A 16943-nucleotide genomic window follows, 5' to 3' on the forward strand; every position below is an offset into this window, starting at 1 on the left:
AAGTGTTTTCTGAGTTGATTTGGTCTGCTGTGTGTGATCTGGTTTTTTTCTTTTTTAATGACAATTCTGTCCATGAAGAATTAATGTTTTCTGAATGACAGGTTATGGTAACAAAAAATGGTGCTACTGCCCTTCTAAATAGTGGCCTCATAAAGGTCATGTGCATAAATTAAGACATAATTAACCTGTAAGTCAAGAATGCTATGAACAGCAGAAATGCCAAGCACCAGAGCTGAAGTACAGCTGAATAACCCGCTACACAGAAGTCTGTGTCACTTTACCTTTTCCTTCATGTTGGTGTTTTGAAGCTGTAATTGACTGCATCTTGAAGGCAGTGGGTGCAAGGATATGAATCTGTGCATATGGAAAGGTGTGTGGATGCAGGGATGTAAGTTTGCCCATCTCTGAGAAAGGTGTCTGATACTGAGCATGTGTCTTCGAGTGACAGAAGTCTCATAGCAGACTGCAGCACAAGAATTTAAATGCTACTTTTGCTTTGACACTCTTTTCTGTCCTTTGACTTGTTAATTTCTGTAAATAAACCCAAGAATCCACAGTGGAGGTGGCTTACAGATTCCATTCAGGACTTCTGGAAAGCCTTTACCTGAAAATCTACTGCTGATTTTGACTCCTCCTCCAATGACAATTAGAAAACTGACCATAGGTATTAATTCAAGTCTCAATTGAATTATCTAGAATCTTAGAAATCAGTTCTGCCTTTGCAAAGATACGACCCCATACATACACTTATGTGTATGTATATATTCCCTTGCATACACTGCATTTGTTCTTGACTCTCTCATGTACATTGGTTGTGGCCTCAAATCACTACAGTGCAGCCCACCTTCCCACCATCCGTGCTCATTTTAACCATTTTGATGCTGACTGGCTCAGTCCAGCATTCACCTCCTCACCACACACAGAAAAACACCCTGACTAACAATGAAAAACACTTCAGCTACATGTCAGCATATCTAGAAACCTGAAAAAACAGCAGGTATCTCAGTTTAAGTTTATGGATCAAAATTGTTGATCCCTGCTTGGTCCAGGCTGGGCAAAGCATGGGTATGGAAAATCAAATGAAGTTACAAGGTGGAAAAAAAATGGATGAGCCTCAGAAGCATTCCATGCAGGTAGGCACTGATTTGAACTTACGTGTTCTGAATAATACCTTCCTAGTTACACTCACAGTTACATATTTATTCCCAAAATTCTGTGATGTTTTGGCTTTTAAATCTAAAATGAGGAAGGACAAGCAGATAAAGTCTTTGCTAATGTGGATCAAAACACATTGGGGAAAAAACTGTGTATGAGAAGACATCCTTGGTAATCCTTTTTGTTGCCTTAAGCAAAAAGGCCCACTCACTGCTATAACTTATGTCCTGAAACAAACGCATCATTCACAGCTCTGAGGAGCTGATTTCGTCATCCAGATGAAGAGTAAGACCCCAAATTGACATAAATAGTTATAAAAAAGGAAGAAGGGAATTTTCTGCTATTACTTGATCATTTTGTGCTTACTTGCAAATCGGAGATTTTCACCAGTTGCATTTTTTAATTCTGAATGTGTTTCATTAATGATGAATGACAGCATGGTTTTACATACTGCTGTCACTTCATTTCTGAAGAAGAGATGATGATTCTTGCCAGACGTAAAACTGTTGTGCTTCCAGAAGTTCCTTCAGGGCTCAGTTTGTATTTGATTTTTGGCTGGCTTACAGGAATATATGATCCAATTGATCCAATCACAGTTGAAATTGAAAACAGGCATAGTTTGTATATATTTAAAAAAGATAATTTGCATGTAGGGAAGAGCCCATGAAAGTGTGTTTTAGAATTCTTACCTGCACCTGGGTATAGAAAAAGTTTAGGAAGTGATTTTGTGTGTATCCATTGTGTATTTGTTTCTTTAGATCAGTGTACGTCAGAGGTCCAAATACAAGTAAAGCATGCTATGCAAGCTAATTAAATCAATGCCTCTGTGGAAGAATTTAGTTTCTGGAATTGCTCTTGTAAATCTGAGATGTAAACAAAAACCTAGTTATTTTTATATCGTTTCCCTTTGCCTCATGTACGTGATTCTGGAAGTTAGAGAGTTATATGTTTATGCCTCTTTTTACAGGAGAATATTTGTGCGGCTGAATTTTTATTGAAGCATAATTCCTGGTTTCCTTAAAGCTGAGCAAAGCTACTGTATGGTGGGAACAGACATTAGTTTGAGTTGCTGTGAAAGGCTGTTCATTTTAAAGCTACCAAGGCAGCAAATTGTCCTCAAGTGTTTCTTCATTAAGAGTTGTTTGCTGCTTTTGTAGAAACTGCAGCTGTGGAAAGTAAATTGGGAATTTTTCCTGAAAGAAGGGTGTGCAAAGACCAGTGTTTAGGCCATGGGATCTTACTGTCCCTACTTCTGCTGCCTTTGCCTCTCTGGGAGTGACACAGGCACCACTGCATTATATTCTGTTTCATTTTAGCTATGTACTGAGACCACCAGTCTCCAGAGGCTCCATTTATCTGCAACTGGCTTTGGTTTGTTCTTTCTTGGTTGGTTTACAGCTTCATCATAGACTCTTATCTTTTTGTGCTGGTTCCTTTAAAATGCAGAATGCAAAGATAGTACCTGTCTGTAAGGGTTTGGTGTCTAAATGAGCCATACAGTTATGGATATGGCCCTTGCTCATGTTGAATGTGACATTCTCCAGAATAAACCTATTTTTAATACCGTTCCAGTATAATCATAAAGTCTACTGTATGGGAGAAGTGCAGCTTTCTTCTTTCTTGTGAATAATCAGGCCCACTCTTCTGTTTTAGTCCAAAAACTTCCTTTTATTTTTAATAGCAAACTATTTTGAGAGCAGACCACAGTAGCATAGGATTTTTAGAAGTAAACCAGTCTTTTAAGGCTTCCTGTTTGCTTCTTACTTCTCTCTGTTTGTTTTTGTTGGTTTTTTTTTTTACTGTTTTCTGCAAAAGCAACCATTGTAGACTTGGCCCTTTTTTATACTACTATAGTCTAGAGGTTTAGCATAGGTCTTTATAGTTACAGATTGTTTCTAATAGATTTTTCCTTTATAAACTAAGGGCAGGACTGTGCACGAAATCTCTGTTATTGTATTTGTGCTTTGTACTCATATACTTGTTGACTGTTTTACAGGCCAGTAACGTAGTAGCCACAGGCTAGGAAGCTTGCCCAGAAATCTGGCATATTTAATTAGTGCTAGTAAACAAGCAGAGTTTCAAATTTAATTTTTCCTTCTTTAATTCCTATAAACCTCAAGCCATTTAAGATTTAATTTTGACACTAGTTTCATTTATGCAGTTGGATAATACTGAAACAGTCCACAGCCACAGACAGAATAGTCCCATCTCCTTTAAGCAAGAAGGGAACAGAAGTTGTTTTGTTTTAATAGTATTTGAGGTTGCTGTAAAACTGTAAAGGATAATCTTCAGGTCATCCATGACCCATTTTCTTTCTCTTTCTGTTGGCTGTTTCAAGACGAGGGAGTTGTCCTACCGTGGGTTTAAATATCAGAATCACAGAACCACAGAATCATCCAGGTTAGAAAGGACCTGTGAGATCATCAGGTCCAACTCTAGACTCATAAAGGCAAAGACTTGAATTTGTTGTCATTCTGGTCTTTGCACAGAGGACTGTTCTCAGGGCAACTTACAGAGGTGTCTCAGCTCTTTTACTTACAACGGCCAGATTATTGCTTCTGTTCTGTGAGGCTGAACTCACTGCCCCAGGTGACACAGGCAACAGAGGTGTCAGTCACTGTCTTCTCTCTTGCTTTTCAGTGCCAGCTTGTATTCTGTGGTGAAAATGGTTCTCTACTATTGCTTTCAGTATTAGGGGCCACTTAACTCTAGATTAATGACATTTCTCCTATCTGTTTCATTGCTGAAGTCACATTGCCTCCAGACAAGTAGTGTGCCAATGCAATAAAATACTTTTGGCTAATTTAGGCCCAAAAGTGGACTTTGTAACTGCAGCAAAAAAGAAAAAAACAAAACAAAATGCACAGATGAGCAGTGTCTTACTAGCTATGCAGACAGCTCTTCCTTCAGGGATGTGTGTTTGGTTTGGTTTTTTTCAAATGAACAGTGACTGTCTCCTTATTATAAAGGCAGCTCCTACCTAAGTGAGTTGGTGTGTGCTGGAGTATGTGGAACAGCACTCTGGTTTGCATGAAGTTCTTTGGTCAGCAGTAACCATCCCAGGGAAGGAAGTTAAGATATTGCCTGAGGTCCTGCCTCGCTGCATTGAGTTCACCAAGATTTTCTTGTGTCCTCTGCAATATTCTAATTCCCATATTATCACTCTTCTAAAGGAATGGAATTCCTCTGGCCCAACCTTAAGCTTTTATTCAGGTCCTAGTAATGGGTGAAAGATGAGAAGGATTTTTGGAAATCCAGCTCTGTCTTCAGTGCAGTTTGTTTTTGTTCCATAGAGCTTACTGCTGTAGTGCTCCAACTTTCAGCGTCCTCCTGAAACATTTTAGGTGTGAGCTCAACTTCTTATAGTAATACGAACAGCAACTCTGTTATAGCTATTAACAAATCTGGACATTTCAAATCATGAATAATCTACTTTAACCAGAAACCAAGCCAGTGTGGTTGTAACCACTGTAACTGCTTGTTTCAAAAATGCAAATTTGGATTTGGGTGGATGTTAAGCACTTCTGGTGGTAATGAGAGGTTTTTCTGTGTCTTGTCTGTTTTCCTTTTTTTTCTTTTTACTGATACAAATGGTCATCATCTTGTCATATTTTTAATGGTGTTTTTAAAAAATGCCAGTTAGCTGTTAAAATAATTATTATAAAGTTCTTTTGGACTGAAAAGCTGAGAGCTGTCTGCAAGTGGCTCCAGTCTAACTTGAATTCTCCTTTGGTTTTAAATTGTGCAGTCATACTGCAAAAATAGTACTGTATTTTCTAATTTTAAGGCCTTGTTTTAATAAAGTTCTTATTTGCTACTCTAAAAATATAGGCTGATAAATTAAATCATATAGGTTCTTTTAAATTAGAAAACAATGCAAGTATCTCTGTATTACTTGTGTAGAGTTCCTATCACTTGGAGTACTTCTTCACTGCCAAACTGGGATGTATTCTAATGCTGATGTTGCCCCAAGCCCTTATGGCCCTGTGTCCTGAAATCCCATGGCTGGAGTTTGACACCTAAATCCAGGCTGGCAATGTGATTGAGGGTGTATCTGAATGCATGGGCTGAGTCATGAATTCAGTGTAGCAATGTCAGGAAATCCTTCTGAAAGCCAGATTCATCAAGTTTGAGTGCTGATATCATAGCATAGTTTCCCCTAAAATGTATTTTTCTTCTTTGTACCTGTTCAGCATTGCCAAGATACAGAGCAGCCTTCATCCTGACTGTCCTACCCACACTCTCTCCTCAGTGGCAGCAGAGCAAAGTTGTGTGCCCACTTTAATTTCTGCCTGAGATAAAGCTGTTCTCAATTGATAAGGATTGTTGGGGTCTTGTCAGGATGAAATGTGGTTACTGTGTTGCCAAATGCTCAGGTGTCCAGGTTTCAGGGGAGCTGAGATATGAGTTGGTTTGGCTGTAAAACCTTGTCAGGAGTCAAAAGTGAGGCAGAAGCAGTAAGTCCCAAGGGGAATTCAAAAGGAAACACAGGTCAAAGCACCAGTGGAAGAAGCTACAGACTTGGTGAGGAACAGGAGCTAAGTATAATTCATTTCTTGTAGATGAAGGAAATGCGAATTGCCAGATTTACTGCAGAGGAAATCCTACATAGGATGGATTTGGGTAGGTTTTGGGAATTTAAATTGTAACACTTGAATTTTTCCCATCTTTGCATTCAAAGCTTGTGTCTTCTTGCTTTCTAAATGGTAGGTGTTGGAGGAAGCCAGATGCTGCTTTGTCTAACCCACAACATTTATTGATCTTTTCTTTCTTCTGTTTCCTCCCTTTGCTCTTCCTTTTAATCCCTATAACCAGCTTTCAGACCATGTGTTTCAGCTTGTCAGGTTGTTTTCCAGTCCCGTGGAATTTTTGAATGCAAATACCTTCTATAGACAAACATGCAACTTCTATCATAACAGTCTGATTGGGAAATGAAGATCCTAGCAGAGGAAAGTGTATGATCAGGTGTGGCCTGTGCACAGAAACAGGTTTAAAGAGCAATTTTTAGTTTCAGTAAACTGGTGGTGCAGCAATCCATGGTTCTCATAAGGTACCTGGAAAGCTACTCAGAATGGGAAATCCAAAAGGATGTGTGCCAGCTTCAATTTGTCCAGCTTCTGGGCCCTGTAAAATAAATCAGAAATGCTTATTTCCACTTTGTTTTTTCCACTTCCACTTTTACTTGGTGTTAAAGTCAGGAGAGGGAGAATTTCTTTTTGCCTATGTGCCTTATTAGTCTGAAGGTATGTGATTACCTTAAACTCCAAAATTTTGCAGATCATGGATTTGTAGTTCTAGTCACTAGTTCTATACACTTCACCTGAGTGGCACACAGGTCTCTGAAGCCATATTTAAAACTGCAGTCAGCCAGTGACGTTTCCAAAGTACTCTTCTGTTTGCCTTTGAGTCTAGGCCAGTGACAAAGAAATTGTGGCAGCCTTGCTTTTTTTAAGCTATATATTGCTAGTGACCTAAAGCTTTGACCTAGTATTCAGTTTCACTGTTTCCCATGCATTTACTGTAATTATTTGATTTAAGAAAATATATCATATGTCTGCTGCTTAGCCCTTTGGGAACTAGTGTAGGAGGGATCAGCAGGAGCTGCTGCTCTTCAGTAGCCTCTGTACAATCCTCCAGCTTCAGTTTTTTTCTTAAAACTTGTTCCTCTTTGAGCTGTCATCCTTTCAGCCCTGGCAGTTTTTTTGAACAATTATTTACTAAGGTGAATTTCCATGAAGCAGGAAGCGAAGTGAACTGAAAATTGGAAATTATTAGGATTGCCAGGTGCAGACTTTCAGTTCTTTCTCCCTCTTTAGCAAAGAAAGCATTTCCCAAAGCTTGATTAAATCTCTTAAATCACAGTTTAGCCCAGTATAAGAAAAAGAGTCTCAAGTACCAGATCTGAACCAAGTGACTAAGCCACATCCCGTTGTGTTAGAATTGAATTGGTTCTAGTGCACAATGATCTACTGTATTGTCATCCTGGCTTTAACTGTAGCATAAGATGATTACATTGAATGTGTATAATAATAAGGCTTACACTTTGTATATGCTGCTTTAAATATTTTGGCACACCACAGAAAGAACCTTTACGTGCAAGGCTTGATTAATCCTTTTCCTCTGTGTATAGAACAAGTAGCTGCCAGAGCTCAAGGGTAAAACCTATTAATAATGTCTTGGCAGTCCCCGCCCTCCTTTGCAGTGTATTCTTTTCACACCAAACTCTGGACTTATTATCATTTTGGTCTCTCTCTTTTGCTCTCCCAGTTTCTACATAGCAGTTGAGGCATTTTAGCAGGCTTGAGTCTAGTATAAAATATGAATTACTAAATATTTGTATTTTATTCATATTTTCAGAGGAGGACAGAAAAAGACAGGGAGGTTGTGGGGAGCCTGGCCCCTCTGTTATTTCCTACAGCTGTTAGCACTCACTGTGGCAGAGAAGACCCTTAAAACCAAGTTTGGGGAAATGCTTTCCCCAGCAGCTGTGTCTGCTGTGCTCCCAGGGGGATGCACGTGCATGCAGCGACGAGGCCACACACCCCCCAGAGAGTGTTCCTCGGACTTGGGGTGGGTGAGAAATTACTGTTGTTCTCATTTTCATTTGGGGAAGCTGAAGCAGGGAAAAGAAAAGCATTTTAAATAAGGTTAGTACCCTCACTGTTCAGCATCGCAAAGTCAAGAGAGATGTTAATGTAAAAGCACAGTGTTGGTGCCAAGATAACGACTTTTTCTACAGGTCACACTGGCTTACTGTAAACTATTACTGACCTTGAACAAATATAATCCTGCATTCTGAGTGCTAACCTGTACTCTTTAGACTAGAGAAAATGATTTAATCTTTGGCTTTCAGTGAAAGTTGGTTCCTTTACCAAAAAGTTTTCAGCATGTTTTTCTCAGAAGTAAGTTCAGAGTTTGTATTATAGTCTCTTGGGTCTATTAATATTATAACACAACAAAGAAAAATGGCATGCGGTGAAGGTTTTAAATGAAAAATATTTATTATTCGGAAGGCTTTCAAGCAACTTAGGTCATTAGATCAATAAAACATTTCATTTGGAAAGTGCTTCCCATTCCCCCTGCAATGTCTCTTCAGCCATGAGGATGGATTCAAGAGCAGTTATGAATGTGGTGTGTCCTTGCCAAGTCCTCAAGGAACCAAAAAGTACCTTTGCCTCCTGAGTTTGTAAATAAGGTTGCAAAACTGCAACCTTACAAGAAGGGAAACAGTGAGGGGGTGCTTCAGAGCTGGAAGGGGGGGGCAGAACGAGGCCACCTCTTGTAAGAGACCTCGTAGCAGCTGCCACAGACTTGAAATACTGAGTGAATGCTTTTCTGTGCCCCCTTCCTCTCCACAGCAGTGCTCTCACATACACCTCATAGCCAGAACTGACCCAGTTGTTCCACCCGAGACCTCTAGTTACACCCTGCTCCCCCTCCTCACCAGGCAGAGCAGTGCAGGAGGCCCCACAGCCCTGGGGGGGAGATGGGGGGGTCCGGGCCTGCGCCGCGACAGCTGCTGCGGTTCAGCCCGGAGGTGGCAGCATTTCACTGGTGGGCAAAGGGGGCCTGGGATACAGAGGGGACATTCATCTGGCTAAGTGCTTGGGGATGGCTTTGGCCAAAAATGCTGTGTAAAAAAATTAAGGTCATAAGGTGTCTGGGATTTTTGAAGAGCCAACATAACAGTGGCCTTTTATTAGTAGTAAGTTTACAGCCAAGAGCTGTCCCGTAAATGAGCAATGCGATTTAAGGATTATTTTTTTTTTTTCCCTTTAAAAGTAGGAATGCTTGAGACATTAAAGGTGGTCTGGCAGCTCTTTCTGTGAGACTGCGTGTTGATCTGTACACTGGCTTTGTATCAACATGAATGCACCACCTCTGTTGCAGACAGTCAGGGGTCAGCAGTGTCTGAAGTGGATGGCATGCATCTTCATGCAAGAATACAGTACAGAGCGTGGGGAATACAAAGCATGTGGTAGGCTGTTTGGCTACATGAACTGTGTAGCGTGGAGCTACGTGCAATTAATTAGACAAGAAATGAGTGTTAAATGCATAGTTAGCACTTAATATTCTGTTACTTATTTACTTATTTTGGAGGGATGAGGGGGAAGATGAACTAACACCCTGTAAGCCCACAGTGGATGTAGTTCAGATATCAGTTCAGGAGCCAGGTTAATAGCAGGTATGATTGGATTTTTATTGTGTCATTGCCTGGATTAGTGTTACAGTATGGACAGCCTCAGGTCCTTGAGCGTATTTTAAAGACCTTCATACTTTCCATCAACAGCTGTATGAAGTTAAAGCAAAAGAGGCCATGGGATTTCTCTTTCTCAGCTAGTTTATTTGTGAGGTGGTGAGGTTAATGTGGCAATATCCCATGCTTAGTAGAGAGGCTTTTTGGCTTTAAGCATTGTGTGTGCTCCCCTCAGATTTATGATTTTGACCCCAGCCTGGCATTATCACACTGTCAGTGGGAGTGCAGGGCTGGTTTGAACCTCCAGCTCTTGGTGGTAATCTCTCTTAATTAGTTTACAGTTGAAACAATTGTCCGTCTTTTTGCCTTTAAACAAGGGAAGCTTGATCTATCAGTGGTTGATTTCCCTGAGGGAGGAAGTCCTGTGAGAGGTTATCAGGGAGGGAAAAGCTCGGGGCTCCGCTTTCAAAGCAATGCCATGTACGAAGCATGCATCAATCCTGTTAGTACTGCTTATTATTTCACAATGGCGTGTCAGGAATTACGGGCACAGACCTTTCTAAGGATTCTTGCAGACCTTTATGCACTCTCATCCCGAGTCAGGATTTTGTGGAATTATGTGCTAATAAAAGCTAATTTTACACATTAAATTGCATTCTTTGAAATTGCTCTTTTAATTGCTGATCTTTCCGTGACTTCTCCACAGATCTCTCCGAGGCTCCTCATTGTCAACTTTTCATTGTCGACTTTCTGTCAGGGAGCCCTCCATGCCTCATCATTAGGGCTAAAATCTGCCATCACTTAACATAACACACGGAGCTTACAACTGGGAGCAGCCCCCTCCCTTGCACGGGAGCACAGACAATAATAGACACTATAGTGGCAGTGGCAATGGGAGTTTTACCATGTATTTTAATGACTTGTGCTTGATTACATTTGCTAGATTGAACTGAAGTTCATTTAGTAATTGCTGTGATTCTTAGAGGGTTCACATTTGACGTTCCTCACTCATTAGAGAGCTCCAACAATGGCTGTTACAACTTTCCTCTCTACAGTGACCCTCTCAAATATATATCCAGTCTTTTTCTTTTAATAAACCACACAACCTGGCATAAATTAACACTTAACCATCTGCAGCCAGCCCCTCCTAGTACCTTCTCCTTTGCTTTGATGATATAATTAAAAAGCCTCCTGTATTATCTCCCTCAGAGCGATCAGTCGAGGTGCGTCAGCTCTCGGCACATGTATTGTTTGTTATTTGACTCTCTCTGTATCAGCTGTTCCTCACGACAGTCTCATTTTTCATATGCTGTAAAGATTAGCTGATGGAGTGGGAGATCAGAGGCATGAGAAGGGAGTGTGGCTTTCAATATTAGTAACCAGATGCTCATTTGAAATGTTGATGGAGTTTGCTGTTATCTGTTAGATTATTTGGCTCCTTTGCTTTTACCTGAAGATAAACTGGTTTAAGCACTCGTCAGTGAAAATTAGCGTCATCTTCAGTGGCTTGTTATGATAGAGTGTTCTTATCAGTCTGGTTTAGTGTGGCTATTCTCTCCTCAAGTCTGGTTTACAGAAATTCCAGCTTTGTTTATGCATGTGCCCAAACTTGCCTGTTTGACCTTTGAAGCTGTGATTATAATATTAATCTATGGGGCTATTCTGTTGTAAATCACTTAGGTGGTCTGTATTTCAGAGGATTTTTGTTGTGGGACCTCCCTCTTGTCCAGCATGATGTTCCATTATTGTTAGTATATTCTACATTGAAAGCTAACTCACGGTGGTGTTTCAGTACATCTTGTTGTCTGGCTGGTTTTTGTGGGGGTACTTTGTGAGCGATGGAGCTGCAGCTTGGATAGCACTGTGCTACTGTCTGTCCACTTGCACTGATTTTGTATAACTTCATAACAAAGTTGCTTAGCTACAGAAAAACTTGGTACACTACTTGCATGCAGATACAAACTTTAGCCTGCAAATCCTCAGTGTCCTGTGGTGTAGCTAAATAGTGTTACTCCAGTTTGCAGGTGGGAAGACTGGATGTGTGAAAGCCACACAGTAGCAACAGAACCAGCATTTATTGCGGAATTTGTTTTACACCCTTCTGCTTGATGTCTAGTCCTTGAAGCCTTCTTCTGCCTTGTGTTTAAGGGGGTAGTGATCTTGAAAAGGGAGGGAAAGACTATGGCATTGTCATTAAACAAACTGTGTCTTGTTTGTCATCTTCACCCTAAGACCTTTTTTCCTTCTAGTTTTCCCTGTCCTTCCCGTGTTGCTTCCATTTCTATTTTTTGTGGATGCTTCTTGCCTTGTTCTGTTGCTTTGTTCATTTTCCCAGCTCTCCTCCCTGCTCTTCCATTTCTTTCCATTTGCCTTTCATCCATTTCTATAAACTATTTTATTCATTACGTAAATACAAGGGAGCCCTTTTTCTCAGAATATATGAAATTTCTCCCTCTGATACTTACACAAAAAATGGAAACCATCCTCAGGATGCAAAGCAGGAGGGAGTCTGCTGACTTCCAACTGCAAGACCTCATTAAAATTAGTGGATTCCCTCTCCTCTTTGCATAAGGAACATTGCTTTTTGGGCTGACTTCCACAGCAACATCTGGGCCACTGATAACATCAGTACTGGAGCATTGCTAGGTGAGCTCATGTTTAGTTAATGAAGTAATCTACTGAAAGCACATGTATCATTTTTTAGCACCAGATACTGTACTGCAAGGTCTTGTACTACTATTATAGGAACTTTCCTTTGCAATTAGGACTCGTAGAATTTCCTTATAGTTAAAAATATGCTTAGGTTGGATTGAATGGCATGCTTGAGAAATGCCACCTAAATTATAAAATTTTAAGACAAATACTTTGGTAGTTCAATGCAGTAATTGAGAATATACTGAATAATGGCTTACTAGAACACCTGATATTTGCATTAACTTTGATGTTACTGAATATTTGGTGTGCTTGTATTTGTTTACTAAGTGTATGTATATATATATATATATGTATGTATAGGTTTTGAGTAATCCCTGTGCTGAGCTAACTAACTGATAGAAGTGATCATGATCATAAACATCTGAGTTTAATGATTCCTGGAATAAGCAAATAAGTTGGATGGAATATACAGGTAAGATATGTTCATTCAACCTTCATGATGAAATCCAGTCATCAAAAGAGGTAAATTAAAATTGAGACAATTTCAGTTGTGGATTGAAATTTCTTTCCCTAATAGCCTCTGAACTGTGAGTGCAGTTAGAGATCTCTAGAACTCTAGTTCTCTAGTCCACTGTATTTCCTGACTGTTACTGTGTTTTGTCTTTTTTTTTAATTTGCAAGCTAAATAGTCTTCTGGCTTTTTGTCCCTGAGAACTCATGGCAAGAGTTCAGGCAGCCAGAGCTCTCTGAAATGAGGTTACAGGTGTATGGAAGGGAAAGTAATATTGGCATAAAATATCTAACTGCTTTGAGACTGGTTCCAAAAAGAGTTTCTCCTCAGAGCAAAGAGTGCATGAAGAGAAGTAATAGAAGTAATTGATGAGTTTTCTGATTTAAAATTTTTTTCTTAAAATATTGAAGCTATTAGAGATTTCCGATTTCTGAAATATTAACCTGCCACTGGTCTGAAAGCAAAGACTTTCCCTGTTTGCCATTGTTTGGCTAGTGAGAGGGAGTTTTGTTGATCTTTTCCATCTTACTGGGCTTGGATAGGCAAACACTTTGTAATTGAGCTGTGGCAGTCATTTGTAATGTGTAGTGTAGGAAGGGTGAGCAGACCCCATCTCCTTCCCCTGTTCCCCTCCAGGAACTATTGGAAAAAATACAGTAGTGTTGTTGTGTTTGCTAGCAGAACATGCACAGCCTTGCATATTAAGGCAGGCATTTAGCCAGAAGCTTTGAATTATTGTACCCTGACATTACCCACTATAACTTTTAGCACTCTGGGCCCATTACTTTGGCTTCCTGCCCAGTAATGTGCAATTTCCACTTACATAAGAAGATGTAGCAGGAGTAATGACTCCTTAGAGGAGGTGTTTTCTTTCCCTGCAAATCAGCCCAGGGCCAGCAGGTGTAAGTTTGTAGACACAGTCCAATAATGGCAGCCTGCACTGTTCTCTGTTTATCCAGCAGTTAGATGGAAAGGAACAAATCTGACTTTGCACACTTTTCACTAGCCACTGGCTTAACTGCAAAGTCAAGCTCTTGTCAATGACTATGCAAAACTCCATTTTTTTTTTTTTCTTCCTTTTTTTTGTCTTTTACAGGCACCCTAGGATGCATATCAGAACAGGGCTGATGGATGCCCATCTCTACTGTCTGAAGAAATACGTTGTAGACTTTCTTGCAGAAAACAGGTAAGAAACCAACCAACACACAAGGTAATAGCAGCTGTTTGCATTGACATATGGTCCATACCAGAGCTTTTAAAGGATGATTTCTTTCATTGAATTGACTAGCATAAAATACAAACGTAAAACAAACTAGTTTTCAAAATGCCAAGCATTATGTCCAAGTTTCTTATTCAGCTGTTTAAAAAATAAAATCCAGTGAATAGCAAAAGTGAAAGCTAAAATTTTTTACTCTTTTCTGCATCCCTTGTTTCCCTGATATATTTGTGTTTTTTGGCTGCTCATTTTACCAGAGCTCCCCCATTGTTAGGGCTGTGAATACATTTCTGACCTTTGATTTCCCCCACCGCAGTCTGTTTTGGCCTTTGCAATTACCTTTTCTCTCCCACTTCACATCCACCACCACTGCAGGTGGGCTATCTCTGTAGCATCCTATGTTTTAGCTTGTGATGTTCCTCTGTCAAAACTCTGAGACCACCCACTGAGAGTAAGAAAAACATCCATTTATGGAAGTGGAAAAGGATCTTAGCTATATTTCATGAAACAGACCAAAAAAAAGCCCCACTCTGTTTATCTTCAAAAAACAAACAAATGAGCAACCCCCTCTCAGTAAGTAGTTCAGTTTTGGAATGATGTCCTGTTCTTAAACTTTCTGTAGCGCTCGCATGCCTAGTAGATATATATGTTGAATGCTCAGTGAGTTCTCGAGAGTTTTTCTCCCCTTTTAAGTAAGATGAAAGATAAAGGGGATGACTAAGTGTTATGTTCATAGTGCTTTTTCTTGGCAGATAAACTGACACATGAAAAATCATTGCAGGGGTTGGTATTTATGGTAGACTTGACCATATACAAATCTGGCTTTGCAGTTGGGTACATGACTGAAAGATCTCTTCCAGAATAAGGTTCTGTGAGTGAGTTAAAATTAAGTGGAAAGTCTGTGTTAGCCCTCAGGGCAATTTCTTACCATGCATAAGAATAAGCTTATCCTATACTTTGGCTGGCACATGGAATCATTGTACAAGTCATTTTAATTCCCATTAGTGTATGGTAACGTGTCTGAAAGGTGAGAAAGCTTCAGGAGCAGCAGATGCTTTAAATCTGGAATAAGCCATTTATTCAGTGTATTTTAGAAAGTCAGCAGCATTTGGGACTTTTATTTCCCGTGGTAGCATGAAGCAGTGTTAACGCCTCTCTTTTGTCTTTATGCATCAGACTCATTTCTTGAAATCCTAGCCATCTTGTTCTTCTGGGATTAGCCATTTCTGGAATATTAGACATTTCACACATTCAGTTCTTTTTCCCTGATATTTCGTGCTGTTTTGAATATAGATCATAAGGTCTGTGGGACAAGGACAGTCGTTCTCAGACATGCCACAATGTGTGACACAGTGAGGCCTATAAGCATAAATACTGGTAACTTCAGATTTCAAGGCATTATGCTGTTTCCATTGAAACTGGTGAAATCTTTGACTTTGTTGAGGCAGGATTTTAATTGCAGCAGAATGAAATACTTTTCTGAACTCCTCCAGTTGCCCCCATATCCCCTTAGAACAAGGAGATACTGACATTTTGCAAGCATGAACAGGGTTGGGTTTGGTTTTTTTTTTTGTTTTCTATAGAGATGTCATTCTCTGTCTTCATTATTTTAAAAAGCAATTTTTTTTTTGCTATGACAGTTCCATGACAAATACAAAATTACAGCATCTAGGCAGCATTTCATAAGACCTCATAGCAGCATCTGGCTTACTAATAGCAGGTAGCTCCTTCATTCTATGTATTACACACATGGTGCTTATTCAGTCAATTGAGAGAGTCAGTTGCAAGTAATGTGCTTAAGTGGCAAATCTGGGAAATGGGACTTTTGCCACGAGGAATAACGTGGGCTTTTAGGCTTCTGGCATTGGTGGGCATTTGCAATTTGTTTTTCTTTTCTGAGGAAGGAGAAGAACAGTGCATACCCAAAGATCTTTCCATGTTTGGCAGTGGCGTGCGAGGACTTTTGAAAGACTGTGGAATATTTTTCCCTCAAAAGTACTGACATCTACATAACTGTTTGGGTTTAAGGATTCTTTCTAATACTTTGGTTTTTAAGTCTAGAGAGAACCTACAGTAAGGTTTTGCCTCTCTGCAATTCCACACCAGGACTGGAGAAGCTCAGATGCCTTGTTTAAGTTTTGCGTGTCTAAAACTAACAGCAGGGACTGAAGTGAACACTGAACCTCTTGTACAGTGCCAGGAAGTACTGACACAGTGTACTTCCTCAATATTACAATATTTACATTGTGTTAATATTTTAACAGCGGGGTTTGATGGCAGGCAGAACACCTTTTTTTCATTGTTTGTAGCTCAGTGAAGCATTTAATTTTTTTTTTCAAATTTTATTTTGACATACAAAAGCAGAAAGTATGTTGCCTAGCAGCAAAAACTTCAGGTTCTACCACTGGCTATAGCCCACCCTTTAGCAGAGGAAAATTATGATTACTTCCAGGTCATGGAATTACATAGAAACTAATGGGTTTATGTATGTGGGATCTGTTGCTCCACATGGGGAAAAAGTCACAGCTTAATTGCAACAAGCTCTGCCCTCATGAATGTAGTCTGTGTATGGCTGCACCTGTAAGGGTAAATTGAATTTCTCCACTTTGGGTTAATATATGCACTATATGTAAAGTCCAAAATCACAAGCAACTAATAGGAAAACAGGAAGAAAAAAGGCATGTGAAATGGTTAAATTTTATCTAAGTATATGAATCTTGCTTTAGGATTTGGGAAACCCTTGTAATAGGATACTTCTGAAAAAAGGCTGAATTTATAGTTCAGCTCCAGAATAGAGTAGTGAGATCAAGGTTTTACCATCAGCTCAGCCACTGTCTTGCTTTGTGTTACTGGACAGATCCCATAATTTTTCCATGCACTTGTTTCCTCTTCTGGGTGGGATTGTTTGGAGAACAATCAGTATTTGTTTGGCAGTAGTGAGATTCTACTATGGGGGATATTAGAAGAGGTCAAAATACTGTTTGAGAGTCTGTAACTCAGTTCCTAGTCCTTTAATACATTTTTATGAACTATTTTAAAAGGACTGAATAGTAGATTCTCCTGCATGAAGTTTTATTGCACTATAGAAAACCAAACAAGTTCTTGAGTTTTAAAAAGCAGAGATCACTTACGCCTTTGAATAAAAGCCAGAGGAAATGGTCTGTTTATCAGAACCCCCTCAAATATGTATGTCCAGACAAAAATAAAAA

At 39.7% G+C, this 16943-nt stretch overlaps 1 protein-coding gene across 3 annotated transcripts in view; it reads left to right on the forward strand.

Annotated features, from left to right (window-relative positions):
• The window catches only part of EIF2B3 (eukaryotic translation initiation factor 2B subunit gamma), a 98544-nt gene that overhangs the window by 35377 nt on the left and 46224 nt on the right, over positions 1 to 16943 (forward strand). For all 3 annotated transcript variants that reach the window (XM_071750298.1, XM_071750300.1, XM_071750299.1), the window contains one exon: positions 13615 to 13704. In XM_071750298.1, coding sequence (XP_071606399.1) covers positions 13615 to 13704 — 90 coding nt within the window. The remainder of the gene's footprint in view (positions 1 to 13614; positions 13705 to 16943) is intronic.

This window comes from Heliangelus exortis, chromosome 8 (genome assembly GCF_036169615.1).
Source record: "Heliangelus exortis chromosome 8, bHelExo1.hap1, whole genome shotgun sequence".
Classification (NCBI taxonomy): Eukaryota; Metazoa; Chordata; class Aves; order Apodiformes; family Trochilidae; genus Heliangelus; species Heliangelus exortis.